Source organism: Cynocephalus volans, chromosome 8 (assembly GCF_027409185.1).
Source record: "Cynocephalus volans isolate mCynVol1 chromosome 8, mCynVol1.pri, whole genome shotgun sequence".
Taxonomy (NCBI): domain Eukaryota; kingdom Metazoa; phylum Chordata; class Mammalia; order Dermoptera; family Cynocephalidae; genus Cynocephalus; species Cynocephalus volans.
In genome coordinates this window covers 80,829,964-80,854,670 of record NC_084467.1, presented here as the reverse complement: position 1 = coordinate 80,854,670, position 24,707 = coordinate 80,829,964, and the positions used below count along the sequence as shown (strand labels likewise).

General features: G+C 35.8%; 1 protein-coding gene and 1 pseudogene across 1 annotated transcript in view; both read right to left on the bottom strand.

Annotated features, from left to right (window-relative positions):
- Nucleotides 1–545: 545 nt before the first annotated feature.
- LOC134384203 (lysophosphatidylcholine acyltransferase 2B-like) lies at nt 546–2,047 on the bottom strand (annotated as a pseudogene).
- Nucleotides 2,048–7,088: 5,041 nt separating this feature from the next.
- The window catches only part of EPHX4 (epoxide hydrolase 4), a 31,210-nt gene continuing 13,591 nt past the window's right edge, over nt 7,089–24,707 (bottom strand). Inside the window, exons 5-7 of the mRNA XM_063107164.1 lie at nt 21,509–21,612; nt 18,363–18,511; nt 7,089–7,320 (exon numbers count right to left, since the gene is read on the bottom strand). Coding sequence (XP_062963234.1) covers nt 7,089–7,320; nt 18,363–18,511; nt 21,509–21,612 — 485 coding nt within the window. The remainder of the gene's footprint in view (nt 7,321–18,362; nt 18,512–21,508; nt 21,613–24,707) is intronic.

Below are 24,707 nucleotides of genomic sequence, written 5' to 3'. Positions count from 1 at the left end.
TAAGCTAGGCTAAGCTTCGATGTTTGGTAGGTTAGGAGTATTAAATGCATTTTCTACTTAATGATATTTTCAATTTACAATGGGATGGGATGTAAATCCATTGTAAGTCAAGGAGTGTCTGTATTTATTAACTGCCAGTAAAGCTTTTAATGAGATATTTCTTCTGTAAAAGTGAGGGGGAGGTAATGAGCTATAACATTCTTCTGACCTTACTTTGACACTAAACGAAATTACAGGCATTAGCTAGAACCCTGCTGGATGAACAAGGTTTATGACTAGATCACTTGATCTTCTGCATTTAGGTCACATTGAAACAAACATTACCTTAAAAAAGAAGAAAAATAGGTATTATAAAGTCCAACTGAGATATTCCTCAAGCACATTTAAAATATCATAATTAAGTGTCCATGCCACCTATGCCACCTACAGTAAAAACTATTGAGTTTTTCCTCAAATTATAATTTTTATTTCAGTCATAGTTAGTTTCTACCCAGAAGGTATTTTCGACATTTTCAGGACTGATGATTAACATTTGAATATAGTAGTTAAAACTGTTCTAATTGTGGGAATGAGTATATATAGGCTGCCTGGAGGTCTACGTATGAATTAAATAACTTGGAATATTCTGGGTGCTTCAGGGCAAATTTCTTAAAGCTTTTGTATGAAATGTGTAATGAGTTCTGTCCAGCTATTTCCTGAAAGAGTCTGGAAACATCAAGATCTGGCACTCCAAAAGCTGCCCGAAGAATAGTCAGCAAACTCTTTTTCTGCTATGTAACCATCCTCATCAAGATCAAAAAGCTTAAAGGACTTTTGCAGAATCTTTTCAGTATTGGTTGGATTGCAAAGGACAGTCAGACCTATCACGTACTCTCTGAAGTCTATGCTGCCATCACTATTCCTGTCAAACAGGGTGAAAAGTTGTCTCAAGGGCTCTGAAAGTGGGAGTTTTAGATAACTTGAAAACTCTTCAATTCCTATTTTCCCTGCAAGGGAAGGCAACTGCAATTGCAGCAACTGCAATTGCAGCATATTCATCCAAATGCTTATGAACATTATCCCAATCTAATTTTAATTTCTGGCTAATTTTTGTAAATTCCACCAAACCAGCTTCCATGGGTAGTTGAAGATTACCTGCAGAAATCATCAGTCTGCAGCTTTCGTAAGTGTGGTCTGTCACAGGGACTCCCAGAGCATTTGCCATGTTGATGCGAACTGTATTGGCAAAAAAGAGGGGGTCTTTTTTTTCTTCATCATTTGGGATATAAACAGGCATAAATTCAACTTCCACCCCGGTGAAGGGCTGACTCAGGGTCAACATACAGGCCTGGAAGGCTGCAAACCCCTGCCAGGTCCAGGCCACCATGTCCAGGGTGTTTGGGTAACTGAGCAGCACTGGCTGCACAGGAACACCTGGAAGGAAGGCCCCTAATCAGAATCTGTGGCCACTTGCTCCTGGATGTCACTCACTTCAGAATCTCATTCCAGGTATTCTTTCTGGAATCGGGGTCTTCTCGGGTCACAAGCACCGGCTGTGTTGACAGTAGGAACTTCCCAGCCACCGGTAGCCACACGTTTTAACTTGCAGAGACCACTGAGCGTAACCCCACCACCATGCAGGCGACTGCATCAAAGAAAGTGGAGTGCGGCCCTGTCACGAGGATAGGGGCCTCGTCTAGGGTTGCCTTTTTCCCTTTCACTTTAACCACGAGCCCAGTGAAAAAGCGCCACCTGAAACAAGAACTTGAGGGCTGGTGTCACCAGTTTCCTTCCCCAACTGCTGGAAGGCTTGGCTAGTTGAGCCGCAGGACCAGTGATGGAAAGCGTGGCCACCAGCCAGATAAAAAAAGAGGAATGCGATGCAGGACACCCACACCGGCACCAGCACAGTCCCCATGAGGATAATGCGGGCCCAGCGCCAGGTGGTAATGAGCGTCTGCTGCACAAAGGGGTTGGCCACCGCCGGAGCGTATAAGGACTTGATTACCTCCTGTTCGACCTTGGACTCCCACACCTCCACGTTGGAGTCAATGGACTGCCCAGCCATGAAGCCAATTTCTCAGGAGGTGGGTAGCCTATATCTGCAGAGGCCTCCAGCCTGCACCCCTTCCCCACATGCAAGTGCTCTTTCTGTTTGCATAAAATTAGAACTCTTAGAGGCAATTGTGGGTTAGAAGGAAATGATGTATTCTCTTTAACATGAGAAAAATCAAAGATGGTAAATGATGTAACAGGAGGATTAGAATCATATCAACAAAATCTTTTTCTATTTTTGCAAACATCTTGCTTTCGACATATAGGCTTAATAAATCATTTTCACATAACAATTTATGATGTTTATATTATGTATATGTTGTATACCTATGGTGATATATTGATTTGAATAGATAAATAGTAATTACAACTTTTTAATTTAAGTGCTATCACTGGTAACGTTCACATACTGTGAGCTGCTTTGGCAGCTGGTAAGTCAAATGCATTCACTCTCCCTACAAATTCATTTCTGCAGAAACAGGACCATCTCTTTAACCTAAAAGGTTTAACTGATGGCGTCCTTGAAACTTTCTGTCTGTTATGAGCACATTTCCACATCCACTGAAGATTAGAGAACGTTCATTATAATAGGCCAGAATCATACATGGCATATTTGATTCATATTCTTAACATTAGTCCACATGAACCAGTCAGCATTCCAAACTGACTAAGTAACAGCCACCACCAACCTTAAAATCACCTTTGTTACTAACAATTTTTCATTAAGATAAGTCAGGTTTACTTCATTGTGTCAACACACAGCCAGCAAGTCCTGATCCTTCTCTCATTGCTGCTCTTTGGATGTGATCAAGAGGAACGAACAATCAAAGTTGGTGTGAACCAGGCTTTCCCTGTAGTATTTGCGACTCTGACAACGCTATACAGAGTATTCCTGTGTTTGCTAATTGCTAATTTGAATTCATTTTCCTAGAATTAAAAGTCAAATTGTAGTTTTCTGAGAAATGTTTCCAACCTTTGAAGCACACCAAGTTACTGCTAAAACAGCTGCGTGGATACCAAACCCTAATAAACTGAATGTGATGTTTGTGGAAAGATCATTGGCTTTATAACCAGATGGATCAAGCTCAGATCCCAGTTCCAATAATTACACTGTGGGAGTTGGCAAAGTTACTCTTTAACCTCATTTTCACATGTATAAGTTGGTGATACTCCCTACCTTGCAATTTTGTTATGAGGTGCCAGTTTAATGTATGTAAAGGATTGGGTTTTTATTGCAAATAAAAGTTGCTATGATACAATAATAATGAGTGTTCTTAGGGACATTCCACTTTCTTCTGTCACTATCAGAATTATGGTAGTGAGGGAAATGGTCCTTTCATCAGTTTATGGATTATTTGGGAGCTCAGTGTAGTCTCTAAGGTGCTGTGATTTGGCAGTTACTTGTCTCCCACATCCAAGGAGAACACCCTGAGAATGAGCAGTATTCCCTTGAGCTGGTATTGTTCTCCATTTTGTAACTCTTACTTGTAATGTTCATTACTACTCTTGAACCCTTGTTTAACTGCATTCTATTAACTTTCTTAAAGGAAAGTTTCATGCTAAACTAAGTTACATTAACTTCTTTAAGGGAAAGTTTCATGTTAAATTAACTTCCTTCAAGGAAAGTTTCATTTTACCATGTCATCTTTCCGTTACATTCCCCCAATGTTGCCTAGTAGTGTTTCAGATATATTATTTATTTTTTAAGCAGGTATTTGAGTGCTTACAATGTACCAGGTCCTTATTCTGCTCTTTGGAGCTTAGATTCTAGTGCACGTAAAAGTATAGTGTTCAGTTCTTGTTGCATTGAATGGGGCAAAAGGACATTTTGATACTTTTTCTAAATCTCTTACCAATTAAGCTGGAGAATTAAGGTGAGTAATTTAATGAACGTAAAGTTTGCAGTGTTTAACAATTATATGTATATATATATAAGTATGATATTTATGATGTTTATGAGAATCTCCACATCATCTCTTGGTTAATGTGGCAAGATGTCAGTTTTAAAAAAATAGTGTTCCACCAGCCACCAAAAATAGATAGATAGATAGATAGATAGATAAATAAATGTAGTGGATTGATTTATGTCCCCCCAAAACTCTCTGAAGCTTGAATTGTGTCCCACAAGTTTTATGTGTTAGAAACTTGGTCCCCACTATGACTGTTGAGAGAGTAATTATGGTAATTAAGTTTCCTATTATAGTAATTGAAATGTGGAGCCTTGAAGAGATGATTAGATTTTAGGACCATGCCATAGTGAATGGATTAAAAATGGTGGTCAGGGTGCATGTTTCTGAGGGCTTTAAGGAAGAGGAGAGTCTGTCTCTCTGCTTTTGCATTTTCACAATGTGATACCCTGACATTACTAAAGTCACCACCAAAGAAAGCCTTCACCAGATGTGTTCCCTGGACTTTGACTCCTTAGCCCTGAAACTGTAAGCAATAAATTTCATTTTCTTATAAATCACCTGGTTCCACGTATTTTGTTATAAGTAACAGAAATGGACTAATACAGAAAATTGGTACCAGAGAAGTGGGGTGTTGCTTATAAAAAATACTTGAAAATGTGGAAACAGCTTTGGAACTGGGTGTTAGGCAAAGGTTGGAGGAGTTTGGAGGACTCAGAAGAAGACAAGAAATCCGGGAAAGTTTGGAATGTTTTAGAGATTGGTTAAATGATGGTGACCAGAATGATGATAGAAATATGGACTGTGAAGGTCATTCTGAGAGCAATAAGGAGCTTTTTGGAAACTGCAGCAAAGATCACTGCTGCTGTGAACTGGCAAGGAACTTGGTTGCATTGAGTTCATGGCCTAGGACTTTGTGGAAGGTGGAACATAAGAATTGTGAACCAGGGCCGGCCCGTGGCTCACTCGGTAGAGTGCAGTGCTGATAAGAATTGTGAACCAGAATATTTGGTGGAAGAAATTCGTAAGTGGCAGAACATTCAGGAAGCTGCACGGCTACTCCTAACAGCCTACTCTGAGTTATGGTGGCAAAGGCATGACATAAAGCCAGAATTTGAAAGGGAAGGAGAGGGTAAAGATTTGGAAAATTTGCAGCCGGCCATCTGGTAGAGAAACAGAGAGCATTTTCAGAAAAAAAAAAAAATGCAGTGGTGCTAAGATTAGTACAAAAGAAAGGGATTATCAAGAGAAGGGGGAAAAGGCCCTGAAGGCATTGCAGAAGCCTCTGGGGCCAACCATCCATTTCAGGCTCAAAGACCTAGGGAGACAGAATGGTCTTGGGGGACAGGCCTGAGGTGCACTCCACAGGCTCACTGCCCCAGTGCCACCTTGGGAAGCTGCTTCCAGCACCAGCACCCCAGCTGCTTTGGCTGTTCCAGCCATGGCTAAATTGGCCTCAGGTGTGGCTGGACCTGCAGCTTTGGAAGAGAAAACCTGGAAGCTTTGGCAGCATCCATGTGGTGTTGTCTTCAGGCTGGCAAAATACCAGAACTGTGGAGGCTTGGGAGCCTCCACCCTGATTTCAAAGGATGAATGGAAAAGTCTGGGAGCCCAGGAAGAGATCTGTCACAGGGGCAGAGTCACCACAGACAGCCTTTGCTAGGGCAATGCCACACAGAAACATGGGGTCAGAGTTGAAGCAGAGAAACCCCATCATCACCGTGCCTAGTGGAGCCATGAGAGCGGGACTGCCATGGAGACCCCAGACCTGTGGAGCTCCTAGTGGAACATCAGGCTGGGAGAGCTGAAGTGTTATCTGAGACCAGGGAAGCCACAGGAGCAGAGTTTCCCAAGGGCTTGGGGACTCAACACCCACACGAGATTTGATGCCTGCCCTGCTGGGTTTTGGACTTACTTAGGACCTGTTACACCTTTCTTTTGGCCTATTTCTCTCTTTTGGAATGGGAATATATACCCCATGCCTGTCTCTTCATTGTATCTTGGCAGTAGATAACTTGTTTTGATTTCAGAGATGGGACTTTGAATTTTGGACTTTGGAGTTGAAACAAGTTAAGACTTTGGGGATGAAATGAATATGTTTGCGTGTGAAAAGACATGAGTTTTGGGGGGCTAGGGGTGGAATGTAGTGGATTGAATTATGTCCCCCCCAAACTCATTGAAGCTTGAATTGTGTCCCACAAGTTTTATGTATTAGAAACTTGGCCCCCACTATGGCTGTTAAGAGGGTGATTATGGTAATTCAATTTCCTATTATGGTAATTGAAAGGTGGGGGCTTGAAGAGGTGATTAGATTGGAGGACCATGCCATAGTGATTAAAAATGGTGGTCAGCGGGCGTGTTTCTGAGGGCTTTAAAAGAAGAGAGAGGAGAGTCTGTCCTCTGCTCCACCATTTTCACAATGTGATACCCTGACGTCACTGAAGTCACCATCAAAGAAAGCCCTCACCAGATGTGTTCCCTGGACTTTGGACTTCTTAGCCTCTGAAACTGTAAGCAATAAATTTCATTTTCTTATAATCACTCAGTTCCCTGTATTTTGTTATAAGCAACAGAAATAGACTAATACAATAAATAAGTAAAACAGTTTAATCTTCTCAGTATAAATGATATTTATGACTCATTTTAAGAATGCATATTCATCTAGTCATATTTGTCTTCAAACTAATAGATATACTATAAATCCAACAGATCTGATAGAATTTTTTAATGGTTAAAAAAATAGTAAAAAAAACTTTTGAACGATAAAATGAAAATTTATACCATTGCAAATTTGCCTTTTAATATGGCACAGCTAATTTTTAATATACATTTGTAAAAGGCACCATATGTTAACAGGGTAAAGAAAGCAATAAACCAAAACAGCCAATTTTCCCAACTTCCTTTTTGTACAAGTGTATACATTTTAAGGCAAATGCTTTTCTGTGCAAAATATAACAGAAGAAAATCAACATTATATTACGTTTCCACTTTCTCAAGATGTTTTCAATACCATTTGTCAGGATATTTACTTATGATAAAGCATATTAAAACAGTTTTTTAATAATAAAACGTAAAGAGGTTGATGAACAATTTTTAAAAATTATTCAGAGAATTCATTCAAGACCCTTCACAGAAGACAATGAAAAGTCAATCTTGTTTTCTTGTTTCTTCTTTGAGAAATGTCCATATCAATTTGTTCACTATGTCAGGTTGGTCTTGCTGAAGCCAATGACTGGCTTCTGACAAAATAGTTAGCCTGAAATAGTTTTTAACATAAATTTTTGTGACTTCAGCCATCTCAGCCTCCATAAATGCATCTTTCTCTCCCCATAGTAGTAGTGTTGGAGTTATCACCATGTGATGTTTGAGAGGCAGGCAGCTACAAAAACAAAACGTGGGCTTGAGATTCATTGTAAGGTTAAAATAACATTCTTCCATAATGTTTCATTAGGCCATGCATTCTCAAAGAAGGCAATATCACCTCTAAAGGGGCAAAAATTGGTTGGGAGGGTGAAAAAAAATCTTACTCTTTATATATATAAAGTGAGGATATACACACATTACATTAAAATTTCATGGGGTGGGGGTGATTAGGAAAAAAAAGTCTAAAAAGGCTCCTTAGGGAGGTGATAATGAAAAAATGGTTGAGAGACATTGCATTGGGCAATCAACCTGTACAATAAAAAATTTAAAAGGCTATTTAAGAAAAGGCCCAATAAAATTTTAAATTGGATTAGGCTAGCAAAATTTATAATGAAGGCTATAAATTAAATATGAAATTCATCATTATAAGGAATAATTTGCTTTAAAAGGATACCAGAATTTCTTTTCTTTTTTTTTTTTTTTAAAGGGATGACCGGTAAGGGGATCTTAACCCTTGACTTGGTGTTGCCAGCACCACACTCTACCAAGTGAGCCAACCAGCCATCCCTACATAGGGATCTGAACCTGCAGCCTCAGTGTTATCAGCACCACACTCTCCCAAGTGAGCCACAGGCCGGCCCTAGGATACCAGAATTTCTGAATGGTGTGATAAAAGAGAGCTTTAAACTGTGTTATTGTTTAAATATATTTTAAATTGTTCTTGGATAATCTCATGTATTTTATGTGAAAATTGGAACTGAAAATCAGAAAATACATTTGGACTGAGCTTTAATATTATGTGATACTATATTTATTTTGCAAGAAGATTCTATTTAAGACAAGGTTTATATTGTGTATTTTCTTAAATACAGAAAAGCATAAAGAACAAAAATAAAATCATGTTTAATTCCATCATCAAAAATAATCTTTTGGTCATAGTCTATGAATATAGTTGAAACCATACTATAAATACAATGCAATCAACATACACAATTTATACATAGTATACATATGCAAATTTCACATTAAATTATATCTTAAGAATTTCCTCATTTCATAACGTTTTTCAACAATAATTGTGAAAAATACTGTTTCATGGTGTAATAATCCATAAACGACTTGACTACCCCCTGTACTTGAATATTTTGGCATTTCCCCTTGTTTTAAGTGATGCTATAATAAGCATTTTGTGCTCAGATCGTTGTTGGCATTTTAGATCATTTCCTTGGGCTAGAGCCCTGGAGGTGGAATTCCTGAGCTACAGGGTATAAATATTTTTAAAGCGTTCAATACCTTCTGTTGCACTGTTTTTCAGAAAAGTGGGTGGTATTAATTTCACTCCTGTTGACTAAAAATGAGAATGAACATCCAACTAGACCCTCTCCCGCACTGAGTCACATTTTCACTAGTTAATCATAAAGCTCAAGGAACGAGTAAAATGATAGAAAAATGTATTCTATTCTTAATTATTGATGGATGGATTGCTATACAAACTTTCAAGCCACTTAAACTCAAGTGCACATAAAATGTTCAAAACTAAAACATTTTCTAACAGGTATCTGTATATTTTAGCAATCTCTATGCATGTAATAATTGAATCAGTAAGGTAAGGAGAGTTTTAAAACTTTAAAACTTTAATTTTAAAGTTTTAAGATTAGTCGAAGAGCAAAGAGAAATACAAATTCCTCATGAGATCAAATTGGGGATAAAAGGGAAGAGTTTCCAAAAAACTAAAAGCAAAACACATTTTCTAGTCCTGAGGTTTCAAATTGCTAAATTTTACATGAAATATAAGTTACATATAAAATAAAATAAAACATTAAATATTTTAAGAGAGTAGGTTTTAGCATGTTAAGCTGAGTAACTTACTGAGAAGTACTTAAAGTATTTCTGATTAAAAAATGATTAATCTTAGTAAGTATAGGAATAATTTGAAAAAAATCTAAAGAACTGTAACAAGTAGTAATTATTATTGCTCTAATGATAATCATTTAGCTTACTAAAATGTATGTTACCATAACTTTTTCAAATTAGTCTGAATTTAACATGTTCTTCCTCCAAACACTGAGTTATCAACTGATTTGCAAATATTAAGGCAACAATTTTCAGTGTTATACATTCCATCATGAATATGTGGAAATATTTCATTACTTTGATTTAAAAGTGATGTAGAAAATAACACCTACATACCCATCACTCAGCTTAAGAAATAAAACTTTGTAGATATAATTGCATTTTTCTGTTTACCTTTCCTTGATACTATTCCTTTTCTTTGCAGTGGTTCTTAAGGTGTGGTTCCCCAACCAGCAGCATCAGCATCACCTGGGAACTTGTTAGAAATGCCCGTTCTTAGGCCCTATCCCAGACCTATTGAATCAGAAACTCTGGGGGTGGCATCCAGTCATCTGTGTTTTAACAAGCCTTTTAGGTGACTCTGATACACACTAGAGTTTAAGAACCAGTACCCAGGAGTAATGAGTAGGCTGAATTTGGTTTTTACCATTCCCATAAATGTTTTAAAACTTTTATGTGTTAGGATACCTCTTCTCCATTTCTTTGGTTTCCATGAGGAGAGATTTTCCTTAAGGCCTCCCGGATCCTTGCTCTACCCCTGGCTAAGTGACAGCTGTTGGTTCAGGGTTCTGGACAGGGTACAGCTATCAAATAATATGTTATGAGGGTCTGAGATTTAGTCTCCTTCTCCTTTTCTGTCTACCAGACTAGTAGGAGGCACTGACTTAGGGGACAGGGGAGGGCAAGTTATCTCTGCAAACTTTCCCACAGGAGTACTGTTCTAAAGTCTAGACTGACAGTAGGAAGCCGGCAAGACCATTTTGATCCTCACATTAAGCGATAGGCCTCAATCAAGACTTTGTCGGTAATTAAGGTGATATTTGGTTTCATCTGTTGAGTCTTACTTGATTTCTTGACTGGTTCAGAAATTGGGCAGGAAAAAGGGTGCTATTTGTTGGATCCTCCAAACCCAACAGTACATACATTTCTATACACAATATACAGAGGTGTTTTACATGTTTTTAAACTTTATATACATGGTGTCATACTCTACATATCCTTCCACAGCTTGCTTTTGTGACTTAACATTATATTTTTAAGATTTATCCATTGATGATACATGCAGTTCTACCTCATTTGTTTTCTTCCAGTATAGAATTCCGTCCTATGACTATACAACCACTGATCCATTCTCCTGTTAATGGACATTTAAAATTTTCCAATTATTTTGATAATTCAAATAATACTGATGTCATTGTTGTCCGTGTCCCCTTGTGCACATGTGCAAGAGTTTCCTTACAGTATATTCCCAGAAATAGCATTGCTTCCTCAGAGTATGCTCATCTTCAACCTTGCTCAGTATCATCAAGTTGTTTTCCAAATGCACCGTATGCTCCACAGGCAGCATAGAAGAATTCTCTTTGCTTTACATCACTGCCAACACTTGTTTTTAGAAGTTTATGCCTTTTCTAATTAAATGAGTGTGAAATACTTTTAGATTACCTGATGTGGTAGAGACCACTCCGTAACACTTCTTCCTGTCCTCTATAGTGACAGAAAACCCAATTTTCAGCTGGACAAATGGCCACCCAGTAAAAAGACTGACAACATTTCCCAGGCTTCCTGCAGCTAGGTGAGGATATGTGGGTTGTGAGAAATAGTATGTGCAACTTGTAGGTTGTGCCCAGCGTGCCCTCCCTTTCTCTTTTCCCGCTTTCCACTGAGCGAGATAGAGATGTGGTGGTGAGCCATCTTGGACCACACAGACAAGAGCAACACCCTAGGGACAGCAGAACAACAAAAGAGAAAACACCTAGGCTTCTGACCAAAGAGTGACATAACAGGTTTGATGATTTCACAGAGCACAGCCACAGCAGCCTAGATTTCTACCGGTGAGAGAAATGAATTTCCTTGTTCATGCCGCTGTTATTTTACATCTGTATTACAAGCAGTAAAACCTATGTTCTATGTCTGACCACCGGTCAGGTTGAGCATCTTTCATGTGTTTTTTGACTGCCAGATTCCTCAAATTACCTTTATCCATTTTCCAACTGGACTGCTTTTTTTCTTATTGATTTGGAGGCATTCTTTATAAACTCTGGATATTATTAATTCATGATTAATTGTGCATTGTAAATAACTTCTCCCCATTGAGGTTGCCTCATCATTTTATGATATCTTTGGGTATATATAGTTTTTAATTTTAATTTTAGTAAAATTTATCAGTCTCCTTCATAATTTGAGCTGTTTGGGTCCTAAGAAATCCTTCCCAACTGCGGTCATGAAATTTTATTTTCTAGATATTTAAAAGTTTTGCTTATCATATTTGGATTTTTATTTTCCCAAAGCTTATTATTATTATTTTTTTTGTTTAGTGAAAGATAGGAACCTAACTTCATTTTGTTCTATACGGATACCCAATTATTCCAACAAAATTTATTAAATCTTTTCACCACTGGTTTAAAATGCTATCTCTTGTCATATCAGGTTTCCATACATGTGGTTCTGTTTTTGAGCTTTCTTCTCTATTTCATTAGCCAATTTGTCTATCCCAGAGTGAGCATCGTATACTATTTGTTTTTAGTTTTGATATATAAAAGGGCTAGTCACCAGCCTATTCTTTTCTTAAAATGATCTTGGCCATTCTTGGCCATATGCCCTCCCATACAAATTTTTGAATTACTTTGTCAAGTTTCATGAAAAACTTTCTTATGGTTTTGATTAAAGTTGTATTGAATTTATAGATTAATTTGGGGATAAAGCAAGAACTTGATGATATTGAAGTTTTTCAGTCATTAACATAATAAACAAGAGCTGATTTTTAGTAGTTTACAACAGTAAGTCTGTATCAATTGTGAAATTATTAAAATACCTCTCTACTAGTTGGTAAAAAGCCACTGCTCTGAGCCCATATTCTTTACTGTTTTCCAATAAATTCCAATAATCCATAAAGGTTATCTTTTGTTAAAGTCATTCCTGTATACCTTATAATTTTTGTTGCTTTTGCAGAGACATTTATTTAAGAAATATGTTTTCCAACTGCTGTTGGCTTATTAGATCATAATTTCGTATACTGAACTTGTATATATCAACTTTGCTGAACTATTTTAATTCTAATAATTTTTCCGTGGGATTCTCTTGTTTCTTTAGATACAAGTATAAGCACATTATAATTATCATGGTGGGGCTGGCTGGTTAGCTCAGTTGGTTAGAGCACAGTGTTCTAATTCCAAGGTCAAAAAGATAATAAAAGAAAAAAAAATAGCTAAAAAATTATCACTGTTTTGTTTTTTTCCCCAATCCTTACACTTTATAGTTTTTTTTTCTTATCTTACAGTGGCAAATAGAAGCAGTTACAGCAGCCAAGTATATCTTTATTTTCTATTTTTAAAGGGAATGCTTTTAGCATTTCATCACAAAATGATGTTTGCTACAGGGTTTTGGTAGATAGAAGTTCCCTTCTTCATTGTTGTCTTAATGGAACCATAACATGAAAGATACTAACAGATAGAGAATATCAAGTTTAATGGCAAAGGAAAAGGAAATTTACAAAGATGTTTTCATAAAGCAAGAGATAACATATTCTTCTCTCAGATAGAGGTAGGACTTGACAGGTCCTACAAAGTTTCCCATGGAAATACAATGGTGGACAGGCGTTGACGATGGGTTGGATGGAGGGATGAGAAGAAGAGGGATGTCAAAGACAGCTCCTGGATTTCTGTCATGCACAAACGTATGCCATTTACTGAGAGAGAACACACTAGAAGAGGACTAGTTTTGAGGGGAAAGTCATGACATCGCCCTTTTTATGGAGGTTTTGTCTCTTCTTGGTCCCAACTCCTGGAGAATCTTTTTATGTGCCTGCCAGCTCTCCAGGTGCAAATAATTGGTGCAAAACACCCTCAATACCTTATTTTTTTTTCTTGGACAATGGAGTAAAGCAAAGGGCAGTTTTCCAGAAATATCCCTTCAGTAGATTCAGGCTCATCTGGCCTATCTGAAGTCCACTCCCGTTATGCTCCAGTTCTAGATTACTATGAATTGTTGTGTGAATGTGCAGTGAATTTTACTAAATGCTTTTTAAAAATATTTTTTAGATGGTCACATTTTTTCCTTTAATCTATTAAGGTGCTGAATTAAATTAATGGATTTTTAAAATGCAAAACCATCCTTGGTTTAATGTTTTAGTGTATGCTGGATTCAGTTTGAAAATATTTTATTTTCAATTTGTGGATCTATGTTTATAACTTAAATTGACCTATAATTTTCCTGTCTTATATAATCCTTGTCTTGTTTTGGTATGAAAGTTACATTAGCTTTATAAAATGAGCTGAAGCATATCTTCCTTTTATAATGTCGAAAAAAGTTTATTAACAGTGGGATTTTTGCTGGTAGAACTTACTGTAAAACCTCGTGGGCCTATATGTATGAGTGTGTATTTGTGTATTTATGTGCATTTTTGTAGGTATGTTTTAAATAAATATCGCAAGTTCTTTAATGGCTAAGTCTATTCAGGTTTTCTAATTCTTCATGAGTCAGTTTTGGATAAGTTATGTTTTTCTTAAATTATGTTTTCCTGCCCATTTTGTTAAAGTTATCAAATTTGTTCATCTAAAATTTTATATTTTAATGTCTGTTATATTTGTAGTTCTGTTTACTTTCTGTTTTCTGATTCCTAACATTGTTCATATGTACATTCTGTTTGTTTCATGACCAGTCTTGACAAAAATTTATCTATTTTAGTCTTTTCAAAGAATCTGCTTTTGGTTTTGTTACTTCTCTCTATTGCCTGTTTTCTATTTTATTAATTTCTTCTTTTGATCTAATTTAAATTATCTTTCTTCTAATTTATTTTTGTTTACATGTTGTTATTTTTCTAACTTCTTGAACTAGACTCTTAGCTCACTAATTTTCAATCTTCTTCTCTAATGTAAGCATGTAAAGCTATATATCTCTTCCTAAGTATTGTTTTAACTGTATTCCACGTTTTGATATTACCATTTTTTCTAAGTTTTTACTAATTTCCACTATGGTTTTTTTTTTGATCCATGAGTTATTTAGAAGTGTTTTTCAAATTTCTGAATATATGGAGTTTTCTAAAAGTTTGTTGTTAATTTCTAACTGTACTGTGTTGAGTAATCTATATGATAATGATACTTCAATATTGCTTTGTAGTCCAGTATGTAATTAATCTTTGTAAATATTCCTTATATGCTTAAAAATAATGTACATTTTCTAATGGTTGGATGCAGAGTTCTAGAATTGTTCATCAGATCAAAGATGTTAATAGGGTTGTTCAAATATTCTATATCCTAATCAATTTTTTTTTCTGCTTGACTGATCAACTTCCAAGAGAGGTGGGTTAAAATCTTCTACAGTAATTGTGATTTGTCCATTTTTTTCTTGTACATCTGTCAGTTTTTGCTTTATTATTTGATGATTTGTTGTAAGTTTAGGTTTGCTTACATTTTTGCAGTATAGGTTCTATAGAGAGTCTGATTCCCAGTTCATCTCAGTTCCTCACTTCCAAATTTTGTAGAGTCCTTAGGTGAAGCTGTTGTTGTCCTGGGGAGGTTTAGGGTGATGAGGGCTATTTCCATGCCTCAGTGTAATGTACTATACCTTATCTGTAGTCTTATTATATATCATATAACCCTGTTTTTAATGATGTACTTGGCTTTGCTTACCCTATATAAAGAACTGCTCAGAGCGGGGTCAGTTGAGCTTCCAGAATTCTGATGTAACCTTCACCGAGCTAGATTTAACCTGCAACAATCTAGTTTAAGACTCTGCTTTTTGCCTTTATAAAATCGTGAGTTTTGATGTTCACAGGCCTGCTCTCTCTCTCTCTCTCTCTCTCTCTGCTAATTAACAGGACTCTTGTGTTTACTCTTGGGAATGTGGGTCCTCCTAATGAACAATTGTTAGTGAAAGAACCTCAGAAAGATGAGAATATTTTCCCTCTTTCCTCATGGCCACTTAAAACATACTGTTCTGCATCTCAAAGCTAGTTCTATTAGAGGGATCAATTGAGAACATTTAAAAAACTACTATTCTTGTCTCCTGTCCAAAACTGAGACTTGCATGAAAATGTGTCATTCTATTTTCTCTTTACGAATGTTATTTTTGTAATACAAACAAATAACAGCAAACAAGAAAACATGGCCTTCAGACATCATTGCTATATACTATAAAATGTAACCTATAGCCTCTTCAATCTCTATCCACCTTTCTAATCACTGCCTTGCTTGATAAAATTTTACCTACAAATACCATTTAAATTGACATCTCTATCTTGCAAAAATATATGTATTTGTAAATTTGTTGTCATTAGTCAAAAAAGGAGGTTCGGGTTGACCTCTTCTCCCCTCATTTATATAATCTCATGACTTGGATTCCAGATTCAAACAAAGAGTTTGAGAGATTTAGTTTTATTGAAACCAAGACCTACTATAATTTTTTCCATCCTCTTACTTTCAACCATTTTGTGTCCTTATGCTTTAATTGTGACTATGTAAATATCATATATAGCTGGATTTTAAAAAAATCCAATCTGATATTCTCTTTTAACTGGCAATATTAATATGTTAATATCGATTGTACTTACTGACGTTAAAATTGTTTTTGTGCTTTCTATTTACCCTGATTTGCTTCTTTTTTCTCCTTTCCTGCCTTTTTTTGAATTGATACTTTTCTTGTTCCCCTGTACTGTTTTGAAAATAATACCATTCCATTTCTATTATTTTCCCATAAAAATTCAAGTGTATATATATACATATATATAAAAAATAGTGTGGGTGTATATGTGTATGGATATATATAATTTCTAATTCTATCCTCCATAAAAAATATAACTTGCTTTTAATTTTTTTTTTTTTTTTTAAAGATGACCGGTAAGGGAGTCTTAACCCTTGATTTAGTGTTGTCAGCACCACGCTCTGCCAAGTGAGCTAACTGGCCATCCCTATATAGGGATCTGATCCCATGGCCTTGGTGTTATCAGCACCACACTCTCCCGAGTGAGCCACGGGCCGGCCCTTTGTTTTAAAATTTTTACTTCTTTATCTCTCTAAGCTCCATTCTACATAATTTTTTCAGATCTGTCTTCCAACTCAAAATTGTCTTTAGCTTGTCTGACCTGGTATTTAACTTACCTATGGTATTAGATTTAAATGACCATATTTTTAATTTTCTAGCAGTTCTTTCAGTTCTTTTTCAGTTCTTTCCAGTCTGTCTTAACAATGTCTTTTTCTTTTCTCATATCTTTTATTCTTTCATATATTTAGTGATTTAAGCATGCTTTCTAATTGCTGTTAGTCCTATTATTTGAAAATTTGTAGGACTTCTGTTGCAATTGTATTCTGACTCTCATCAATGGTAGATTTTTTGTAATCTAGATTATAAACTCATCTTCAGGGGACTTTACCATATTGTGAGGTCTGAATTGAGATGTAACCTACAGAAAGGTTTTGTCTTTGTTTCTGCCAGGCTTCCTAGAAAGTGTTAACAGCCAAAGATCATGTTAACATATAATTTCTGCCTTGAGAATTCCAGTATCATGGAGGAAGCATAAATTCAAACCCCTAAACATCTTCAAGGCCAGCTGTGGTCACTAATTCTCAAGAAAAATCTTTTTCTCCTACCTAGAGTCCAGACCCAAACCAACAAATCTCCATGTCTTATTTTACACTGTATACTTTCTCCCTAGACAATATATTCTGAAACCAAAGCTTCAGTTATCTCTATGTCAGTGACTCCCGGATTTTATATCTTCATCCAAGATTCTCTCCTCTGAGTTCCAGACCATACTATGCAACTGCTTACTTGAATATCTAAGGCACTACCTCAAACCCAACCAGCCTAAGATCAATAAAATTCATGACTTTCCCCTCAAAACTAGTCCTCTTCTAGTGTGTTCTATCTCAGTAAATGGCATACGTTTGTGCATGCCAGAAATCCAGGAGCTGTCTTTGACATCCCTCTTCTCATTCCCCCATCCAACCCACTGTCAACCCCTGTCAACTTTACTTCTTAAATATCTATTAAATCTACCCACTGCTTCCATCTCCACTGTTTTCAGGCTAGTTCAAGCTACTATCATCTCTAGCCTGGACTGCTACAGTTTCCCACATTCACTTTGAATCTACTCCAATATATTCTCCACACTAAGATCTGAGTGAACTTATCCAAATACTGTACATGATGGATCATTTCTCTTTTCTGCTTGAAACCCTCATTCTCCAGTTCCACATTCGTGGCTCTTACATCCTCACTGTGGTCTGCTTGTCCTGCATGGCCTGCTGCTGCCCACCTCTTGGACCCATCCTCTTCCATGCTCCTCTCCTCACCCTCCCTTTCTGTGCTCCAACCACAATGGCTCTAATTCTCTTACTTGAAGCTACAACGCTCCATATGCCCACACAGCTTTGGTACATGTTGTTTCCTTTATTTGGAATGCCAGTCATCCCCATATCCCCAATCTTGTCTAGTCAATACCTAACTCATCCTTCACTTCTTTGTTCAAACATCATTTCCTCAGTTCTCATCTCTTTCTTTCAAAGCCTTTCAGTTAGTTTATAACCATACATTCATTACTGTGGGGTTTGTGCTAAGTTCTGATTCCCCTCCTAGGCTACAAGTGTGAGATCAGGGACCTCATCTAATTTTGCTCATTACTGTACCCTGAGCACTAACATAGCCTAGACCACAGAAAGTGCTTAATAAATACTTCTTGAATGAATAAATGGTCATTAAAAATATAACTAAAAATATACATCTATTCAAAATAATCCAAAGGGAGAGAATAAGTAGATAGAATTATGGATAAAACAGGTGAAAGCCAGAAGAAGAATCTACTATGTTATTCTCTCTACTTTTCCATATGTCTGAAATTTTCCATAAGAAAAATTATACAACTTATTAAAAAAAAATCAGAATACTTTATTTGAGTCTGGGTAAGTGATGAACTTAATCTTAAAAATAAAATATTGTCTGTTTAGGATCGGACTGAAATATTTTATTTAACTAAAAAGAAATTATACTGACCTGAAGATATTTCGGTAATGGTTTATTGGACCACTTAATGCTCCAGGCTGAGAAAAGACATAAATATAAGCTTCAAGATCTTCTGTTGTTAATTGACATCCTTTTCTTCCAATGCCAGTACTGTGACTGGTAAACAGATGTTTCAAAGCCTAATTTAAGTGAAAAGAGAATAATTAAAACTTTTTAGTTATCCAATAATACACTAAATCTTGGGCTTTTGAAAGGGGATTGTGGTCAGTGTGCAGTGACAGCTTCTAATTTCTGCTCTGGCCAGGTTCGACACCTCATTCTTTACAAACACATTTTATGTATTTCTGTTTTTCTGGCTTTACTTCTGATCTTCTTCCCTTCTAATCTTCTATGCACATTTTACCCTTATGAAAAGCATCCTGTCTTCTTGGTGCCTATTCATATTCTACAAGGCCCAGCTCAAGTGCTACCCCTAATATTCCAAGTATTGTTTACTGACAACCAATCTCCTCCCCACAAAGTTCTTTAAACTTTTTGACCACAACCTAGAGTAACAAATACATTTTACATCATGATCCAGTTCACACCAGTTTCATATGCATATGTGAAATAAATTATGCTTAGAACATGGTGCTGATAACACCAAAGTCCAGGGCTCAATCCCTGTATTGCCCAGCCACCAAATAAATAAATAAAATAAAACAAAATAAAGATAATATGAATCTTTCCATGAACTTTTTGAACACCTCTCATGTGTGTGTATATATAAAACAAAAATTTAAAGAAACAGCCCTTACTCATTATAATATGCAATAATATTTTCAGTTCAATTCTATTATACTTAATTTTTAAAAATTTTAATTGCAAGCCACTAAATGACTCATTAATAGGTTCACCCACAATTTGAAAAACACTGCTCTATACCAGCATTTCTCAAAGTACAGGTCCAAACCACCTACACCAGAACCACTAGGATGCCTGTTAAAATACAAATCCTTCAACCCCAAAACACACTTGCAAAAATATGAAATGACATATGTATGAGGTAATTAACTGCCATATTATTTGCAATAGAAAAAGACTGGAAACAATCAAATGTTCATCAGTGGGGAACTGGTTGCACCAACTATGGTATCTCCACACAGTGGTGTACTATGTATTCTTAGTACTCCAAGAAAAGGTGAAGACAATCTCTGTATGTTGATATGGAGTGATCTCTAGGATATACTGTTAAGTAAAAAAAAAAAAAAAAGAAAGAAAGAAAAAGAAGCAATGGAAAGATGAGCCCAAACTAATCAAACTGGTTTCCTATGGGAGAGGGAGAAAACAAAGTGGAGGGGACAGAGAGGCAAGCAAGATTTCTATGAATGTACCTCGTTTTAGAGTTTTGACTGGAACCATATAAATGTTTCACATAAAATCGTGGAAGTTAAGTAAAACTCAGTAGTCTTAAATTTGCTATGGAAATATAAGTAAGCATTTGTGATTTATTTATTTCTTCTTTCTAAAAAATATGTATGTCCAAATTCTGTCCGATGGAAATATCTAGAAGCAATAAAAAAACCCAGTAATAACGATCACCTTGACACCCAGATTGCTGTCTCTAAAAACCACTGCCTATTGAAAAGAACTAAAGTTTCTCAGATAAATTATTGATTCCAGATCTGGGGCAGGAAATAAATGATAAGCCTAGGACATTAAGGAAGCAAGCTATCACTGACTAAGAGACTATGTCAAAAAGACATAGGAGCCTATAAGAAGGGGTTCCTACTTGCTGAATATGGGACAATTTGGGCATCAAAAAAAAATAATGACAGTAATTGATTGGTATATATCAAATATACACTAATTACTCTGAACGTTGTTTAATAAGGATAAAGAATGAAGTATTTATCTTGCCATTCTTGTGTGAACTGTATGTCAGAATAACCAAATAACAGATGTGGATAAAATTCTTCCTTATAGAAGAATACCAGTTGTTAAAAGCAGAAAGAGTGATAGAATTAGAAAAATCACCATTTTGCACAACCTAATGAAATAGTAGATCTAGGCTATGATCAACAATGTATGTTAAGTTAACTTGGTGAAAAGTTGTTAGGAAATTTTGGACAGGCTGACAACTTATGAGCCCGCTGACCAATGTTAGCATTACTAAAACAGAACAACTTGACATTATGTGCTTCCCTGACACGATGTGTTAGAAAATACACAGCTCTATCTATTAAGTATTTTTGTTAAATTAAAACTCACTCTAATCAAGCCACTAAATGACTCAACCTCTCAGTCAGTAGCACCTATGAAGTAGGAAAAACCAGGGTTAGAGGAACAAGTTAAATACCACCACGATGAAACAATCAGCCAACCCCAAAATATGGATCTTTCCTTAAAACAAATGACCAAATTAAAAAAAAAAAGTGGTATTAAAAAAAAGAAAGAAGGAACCATTATAAATTTTAGAAGTCATAACAACCAAATATAATGTGTAGACCTTGTTTGGTTCCTGATTCAAGCAAATAAAGTGTATCAAAATGGTTGAGACAGTTGAGGAAATTTGAATGGGTATTACATGGTATTAAGGAGTTGTCATTCATTTTGTTAGGTTTGATAGTGGCATTGGGGTTATGTTAAAAAAAAAAGTATCTGTCAGAGATACATGCAGAATTATTTCGAGGTAAAATGAGGTTAAGTATTTTTTTAACCTCCCCAAATATTTAACATGTGGGATATAAAAGAAATATTTAATAAATGTTCAAGATACTTGCTTATGACTCTTGGTGTCATTGTATATGGTACACCAATATGTTCATGCTTACTTTCTTTAGGGCTTTTGTTTACCCCCAAGAGCTTCCACTTTTGCTGCTGTCAAACTCTCTCACCTGGCATTCATATTCCCTCATGTCCTCAAGAGATGTTCTCTAAAAAGAGGTGTGCCTGTGGGGGCACAGGCTCTCACAAAAAAACTGGACACAGCCAGGCATTCAAATATATAAACAGAAACTATAAAAATCAGTAAGCCTATAGGTAAGCCCTTAAAACTAGTTATTAAGTTTCAACATTTTTCTTTCCATTTTCATTTTTCTATTTTTTTGCTTTTTGTTTTCATTTTTCTTTCTCAAAGATGGACTTTAATTAAAAATATCTGGCATTAATAATAATACATTATTTGTTTGACTCACCTTGAAATCATTTATTGAGAACATAAATTCTGGGAACCATGGTATTTGGAAGAAGTAGTAATAGCTGGATTTGAACAGCTGAGCAGGATGTCGTAAAATATATTCTGAAATTAAAATGCCGTGTTAGTCTTTATCGAAGCAGTATAAATTACTTACTATGGGAAGAACTTTTAAGAGCAATTTCACCTTTAAGATGATCCCAAAAAAGAATCCATAAGTAAGACTTCTGTATATTTTTCTTTGGAATGCTTTCTATGTTCTTATATTTTATTATGGGTATTTATAGTATTTAGAAGACTTACACTATTTTAAATAAAAAGAAAGTTCTATTTTATGAAGTCTTAACTCAGAAGGGAACAGAAAGCCCGAACAACATTGCTTTTCCTCCAAGGTCATTATCGGTGACCTACTACTTTTCTTAGCAATATGTGGTTATGTAATTTCCTGTTGTTTAAAAGATTTTCCTTATAGGCTGATCCAAATTGAACACCTTATTATTATTATTATTATTATTATTATTATTATTATTGTTATTATTATTTTGGCAGTTCAGTTTACTACAGCCTTTTGCTCTTGATCTGACTTTAGAAATTTATAACGTCAAAACGATATTTTACCAAAGAAGACTAAATTTTTTATATTGTTCCCCACTCTGTTATACACATGGTGACAACCCATATTTTATTTCCAACTTAAACAATTAGTAAACCCAATGGGATCTACATTATTGTCCACAGTATGTAAAATATGCAAATCAACTTTGAACACTTTATTCATTTTGCTTCAAAAGGAACTGAAGTTTTTCCCATAAATTCATTCATGTATCTAGAACATTCATTCATTCAGTATTTGAGTATCTACTGTGTGCCAGGAGATTTATCAGTAAACAAGACAGAAAAGGTGCCAATGAATAAGGAACTTACACAGTAAGTAAAAAATACTTAAAAGATCATTTTAGAGAGCAATAATGCCGTAAAGAAAATAAAACAGGGTAATCTTACTGAGTATAGAGATGGTCAGAGAAGTCCTCTCTTGAGATATGATATGTAGGCTTAGTCCTGAATGGTCAGCCATGCAAAGATCTAGAAAGAGCATCCACAAACAGCCAGGAGGTCCTGGGCTTGTCTCATTCATGAAAGAGAAAGGCCAGTGTGGCTGATGTGTACTGAATGAGGGGGGAGATGGTATGATATGAGTTAGGAAGAAAAGCAAGAATCTGATCATGTAGGACCAGAATGGTAAGGATTTTATTTTAAGTGCTGTGGGAGGACACTGAAACCTTAAACTGGGGAGTAACATGATCATATATATTAAAAGTATATACTTGTTGTGTGCAGTGGATTGAATTATGTCCCCCCAAAACTCATTGAAGCTTGAATTGTGTCCCCCAGGTTTCATGTATTAGAAACTTAACTGTGACTTTTAGCAGGGTGGGAAATCTTATTATGGTGATTCAAAGGCGGAGCCTTGAAGAGGTGACTGAATTGTAGGACCATGCAGTAGTGAATGGATTAAAAATGGTGGTCAAGGGCATGGTTCTGAGGGCTTTAAAAGAAGAGGAGAGTCTGTCTCTCTCTCTCTGTTCTCTCTGCTTCCACCATCTTTCAATGTGAGACCCCTGGGTGGACTTTGGACTTCCCAGCATCAGAAACTATAAGCAATGAATTTTGTTCACTTATAAATCACCCAGTTCCACATATTTTGTTATAAGCAATAGGAATGGATTAATACATTATATACTGTGCACTATAATTTTATCTTCCTTGCTACAGAGGTCATTTTTTTCTTATGTCTCATTTCATAACTATATTCAACATGGTTGGAGTTTTTAGAATTCAGGTAAGCATACCATTATTATTCCATACTTTTGGTAAAGTCATCACTGAAGAAGATGTATTCACTGAATAAATCTGAATTCAGAGATATCAATACAAATAAGAGGAGAATATAGGCATGTTACTCCAAAACCTATGCTGACTTGACAGGGTTGAAACTACTTATATTATTGATAAATAGTTCCAAAAATATTCTAAGTATTTTCTTGCTGAATTCACCAATTATAGTTTGTCCATACAGTGCCACCACCAGAGTAACATCTCCTCTAGGGTCCTGATCAATTGAACAAGCGTATAGTATGACTTCTGCTGCCTAATTCAACTGAGAAAATAATGAATCTCAGGACATTTGAATCCTAAGCACCCATGCTACTGTACCTCAACAGAGATAGGTCAAGTGGATATGCATCTAAAATTCAACTCTTATATTTATAACATAAAGTACTTATATAGTCATAGTCTCTTTCTTCCTCCCCTGTTTAATTTTTAGGAAGAAAGAGAAATATGTTGTTCTGAGTTTTTTTGTTTCCTAGAGGCCTGCTGCAGGTTGTAGTAGTACTAGAACCTCAGAAAATTTAACAAGGATAGTTAAAAATGGCAAAATTATAATTTTTCCCAAAACCAAATTAAAATGTGCCTAATCATTGTTCACAGGTCTTTAATCACCATTAAGATTTTAAGAGTTCCCTTTAAAACAGAGGTTCTCAAAGTATAGTCCATATGGATCCCTGGGGGTCCCTGAGACCCTTCTAAGGTATCCAGATGGTCAAATCTACTTCATAACAAAACAAAAACATTATTTGCTTTTTTTCACTGTGTTGATATTTGTAGTGATGGTACAAAAGCAATGGTCGATAAAGCCACTGCTGCCTTAGCACAAACAAAGCAGTGACACCTAACAATATTAATAATCATTGTATTATTCACTACCATACACTTGCAGTAAGTAAATAAATTTAATTTAAAGTGCCAGTCCTTAAAAATGTTCTTGATGAAATAGCAAAAGTTATTTTTATTAAATCTTGACCTTTGAATACACATCTTTTTAATGTTCTGTGTGATGAAATAGAAAGTATACATAAAACAATTTTGTTGCACCCAAATACAATGGTTGCCTCAAGGGAAAACACTTCTGCAATTGTTGAAGGTGATGAGTTGAATTAGCTGCATCTATTATAGAGCACTATTTTTATTTGAAAGAATGACTAACAATCTATCATCAATCAGACATGGATATTTAGAAGATAATCTCCTGAAAATGAACAAAGTGAGCTTGTCACTTCAGGGAAAATAATCAACTGCATGAACATTTGTGGATTTCAAATAAAAATTAGAATTTTGGAAAACCTGTATCTGCTACTGGG